The sequence below is a fragment of the Engraulis encrasicolus genome, chromosome 8 (genome assembly GCF_034702125.1).
Source record: "Engraulis encrasicolus isolate BLACKSEA-1 chromosome 8, IST_EnEncr_1.0, whole genome shotgun sequence".
In the NCBI taxonomy this organism is placed as follows: Eukaryota; Metazoa; Chordata; class Actinopteri; order Clupeiformes; family Engraulidae; genus Engraulis; species Engraulis encrasicolus.
Window position 1 is genome coordinate 441,532 of NC_085864.1, and position 3,469 is coordinate 445,000.

At 47.7% G+C, this 3,469-nt stretch overlaps 1 protein-coding gene across 1 annotated transcript in view; it reads right to left on the bottom strand.

Annotated features, from left to right (window-relative positions):
- Window positions 1-398: 398 nt before the first annotated feature.
- sst1.1 (somatostatin 1, tandem duplicate 1) overlaps window positions 399-3,469 on the bottom strand; it is a 21,715-nt gene continuing 18,644 nt past the window's right edge. Inside the window, exons 3-5 of the mRNA XM_063205913.1 lie at window positions 2,040-2,103; window positions 1,549-1,810; window positions 399-933 (exon numbers count right to left, since the gene is read on the bottom strand). Of these exons, the coding sequence (XP_063061983.1) occupies window positions 724-933; window positions 1,549-1,810; window positions 2,040-2,103 (536 nt within the window). The 3' untranslated portion in view covers window positions 399-723. The remainder of the gene's footprint in view (window positions 934-1,548; window positions 1,811-2,039; window positions 2,104-3,469) is intronic.

Sequence of the window (3,469 nt, forward strand, 5' to 3'; positions counted from 1 at the left end):
AGTGCGAACTCCTGTTATTTAACAGTCTTTTCTAATCTCTCCAAACAGATACCTCTCTCTCTCTCTCTCTCTCTCTCTCTCTCTCTCTCTCTCTCTCTCTCTCGCTCGCTCGCTCGCTCGCGCGCGCGCGTGCGTGCGTGTGTGTGTGTGTGTGTGTGTGTGTGTGTGTGTGTGTGTGTGTGTAAGGTAAACTGAAACAGTTTTATTTGTTTATTTTGGTGCATCAAGTACTAATTTCCTCTAGTACTTATCTTGTTTTCAATTACCACTTGTCAGCCTCACTCTTAGCCCGCAGGCTGTCTTTTACAGTGTTCTGTATGCGTGGACGTGAATAAATGTAGCCTATTAAATAAAGGCATGTAATACATTGGTTCTGAAACATATATTTTATTCAAACGAACAATTAAAAATAGTTTTTTTTCTGCCAAATTACGAACAGGACATTCGAGAGCAGACCTGTACATTCATTAAAATAATACTCCCAAGCTCGCTCTCACACAAAAATAAAAATGAATCTGTTAAACTCAATAAAATTGTGAGTGCCATTGTCTTATTGATAAAATCCACAGTATCATTTTCCGATAGTTTTATTTATATTTTTGAGGGCTGCTCGATAAGGATTTAGTGGTCAATGCTTTTGGGCGGGGAGAAAAAAAATAGTTATGTGGCGATGAAAATGGGCGCTTGGCGCGGCGTTTGTCTGGCGTGTTGTGGTGAAAAAAATTAACATGATGTGAAGGTTTTCCAGAAGAAGTTCTTGCATCCTGCTTTGCGCTCCCGTGGCGCGAGCAGAGAACCTGCGGACCTCTCCACCTCGAAGCGCGCGCCTTCCTCACCCTCAGTCCCACGAGACACTTCTTCTGACTCGAGCGCCTCGTTTTCTGCCTGCGCGAGCTCGGACAGTAGTTCTGCTAGCGTTAGTCGGGCCAGCTCCTGTGGGAGAGGAGACACGGTAATGATCAATGTCTCATTATACCAACGGATGCCTACTTCATGTATTCACATAACGGCAACACGCGATGACTTATGATAGGATAGGATGAGCCTTTATTGTGTCTTCTAGAGAGAAATGTGGTATGGGCACAGAGAGTCTAAGCGTTTACACAAAGAACACATATCAACACATTAGACAAACACAAAAACACACTTAACATGCAGGACTGGACCACAAAACATGTAAACATGTAGCCTACATTCAAACATGCACATATACACACAATTATAGTTCATGTTAATTCCACAATGTATATACTTTACAGTCAATCTATCTTAACATTCAATTGTGCATTTTGAAATAATACATTCTCAAAAAATCGAATGACAGTTTTTTCCCTCATAAATAACCCCCGTGGAGTTAACTCCATAGAAAGTCAACAAATCAGTTCTGCCCAGCAAAATCTCACGCGCATCGTTTTCTGAGTCAGGACCATGGACAGGTTCCCAAATCTCCTCTTGTGCGTACGCGAGCCCGGAAACCGCCAAACGTGAAGAAATGTGATTATAGAAAGTACATTGGCATATGCACATGTGTGTCGTGCATTGATTTACCTGCTTTCCTCCTTGTGCGAAGAGGGATCTCTGAAGTAGCTGTCTGAGTTTGACGTCTGACGGCGCCGCCGACACGCAGCTGATGGCCAGCGCCAGGCACAGGAGCGCGAGGGCGCACTGAAGTCGCGAGGACAGCATCTTTTTCTGGGTAGTTAGCGGGTGAGTATAAAATTCTGAAACGGTAAGAATGTAACGAAGCAGCCGGCGGAGCTGAGCAGTATCTTTCTCGTCTTTCTCCTTGGTTGGTTGCGCAGTGCCTCTCCTGATCCGTCCCAAAATGCTCGGGCTTTTAAACCGTGCGCTTGACGTCAGTTGAGGAGGGGGGTTCCCTCCTCTCCAAACTTTCCACTGATTAGGCCACCGACTGTCGCGTCTTGTGCGGGAGGGGTGGGGGTGGGGGGTCATCACTAAAAGGATGAATGATAACTCCTCTCCATCGCGCGTCACCGGCGCCACGTTGAAAAGCAACCTTTTACCAAACCAACCCTCACGCTCGTGGAGGTGTCACACGCCATTTCCCCCGGTGGCCCACGTGCTCGCCGTTCTCAGGGGCATCTAACAAATCCACCTGTCGATGAAACCCTTCACGCCCAATACTTCTGCTACTCGTGGCCCGTTGAGGGTGCATTACTCTGCAGCGTTATCGATCTATTGGTGATATGATAAACCCCACTGGCCAGACCGCTCGCATTAGTCCAGATGAATTGGCACAGTCGTTATTAAGCGCACCACTGGTAGGTCAGTAATTATAATGGTGTTTGATGCAAGACACTTTGTCAGGTGTACAAGCCAAAGTAGCTTTTAGTGGCTCCAGTGGATGCTGGCCAGGAGCAGGAGCCGGGGATGCCAGCGGGGAGGAGGCAGCAGGGGAGTCTAGTGCATACTATCTGGAGCCAGAATAACCAGGCTGGCCTTATAAAGGTTAATACTCATTTACTGAAGACTAATTCCTGGACATTTTCTAGGACGTGGTTGAACTAATGGTCATCACCAGATCATGCATTTATTTACCAAATGTGTGAACACCTCAAAATAACAAACACGGTGAAAAATGTAGGTCTTGTATAATGTAAATGGAACATAGTCAAACGGGCATTACCGAGGTTTGATTCACAGTGTAGTTCTACATAGCTAAGGCTGATAGCCTGGCTGATCAGAGGCGAGAGCGAGAGAATCTAGCGGTTGGCACCGTTGGGCCCCGCACTCATGATTGACGGTCGGATCAGAGCTGATTGATGCAGGGTCGCGAGTGGCAAGTGTGAGTGCAAATTGACGTCACTCTTCCGGGAATATAAAAGAGGCGGGAAAAATAGAAAAAAGACAGCCATGAGCGGCGTGTCCCGCGGTGAGGGAGAACGTGTTTGCCAGGCTCGCGCTGTTGGGGGCCTCTTGGTCCCCTCTCTGCTCCCCGTAAGGGCGCGCGCTCTAACGAGGGTCGGTAATGGGCAGTAATGGCGGCCGTGCTGTTTCGTGCATCGGAGGCATGAGCGTAGCGAGGAGGATTCCTGCTAATTCCGACCAAACCACCGCGTGATGTTTGCGCAGAGTAGCTCGCGATGCTGCACTCGGTGACATAGTCGGCGGGTGGGAGGGGATATTTTTACCCGTCTTAGACCGCGCGCTATGCAGCTCTTTTGACATTTATCCACGGTGGAGCATGTCTGCTCAATAATGAGTCAAGGTGCGCATGTGTGCGTGCGTGCATGTGTGTGTACAGCTTAGTGAGTTAGGCCACAAAGTGTTATTTATCTTCTCTGGAGAGGTGTGTGAACAAGTGTGAACAAGCGTCATTCATGTCAATGTCCTACTACAACAGAATGTGGAGAGAGAGAGAGAGAGCGAGAGAGAGAGAGAGAGAGAGAGAGAGAGAGAGAGAGAGAGAGAGATTATAAGACAGACTGCTGTCATTCTCCAATGTCAC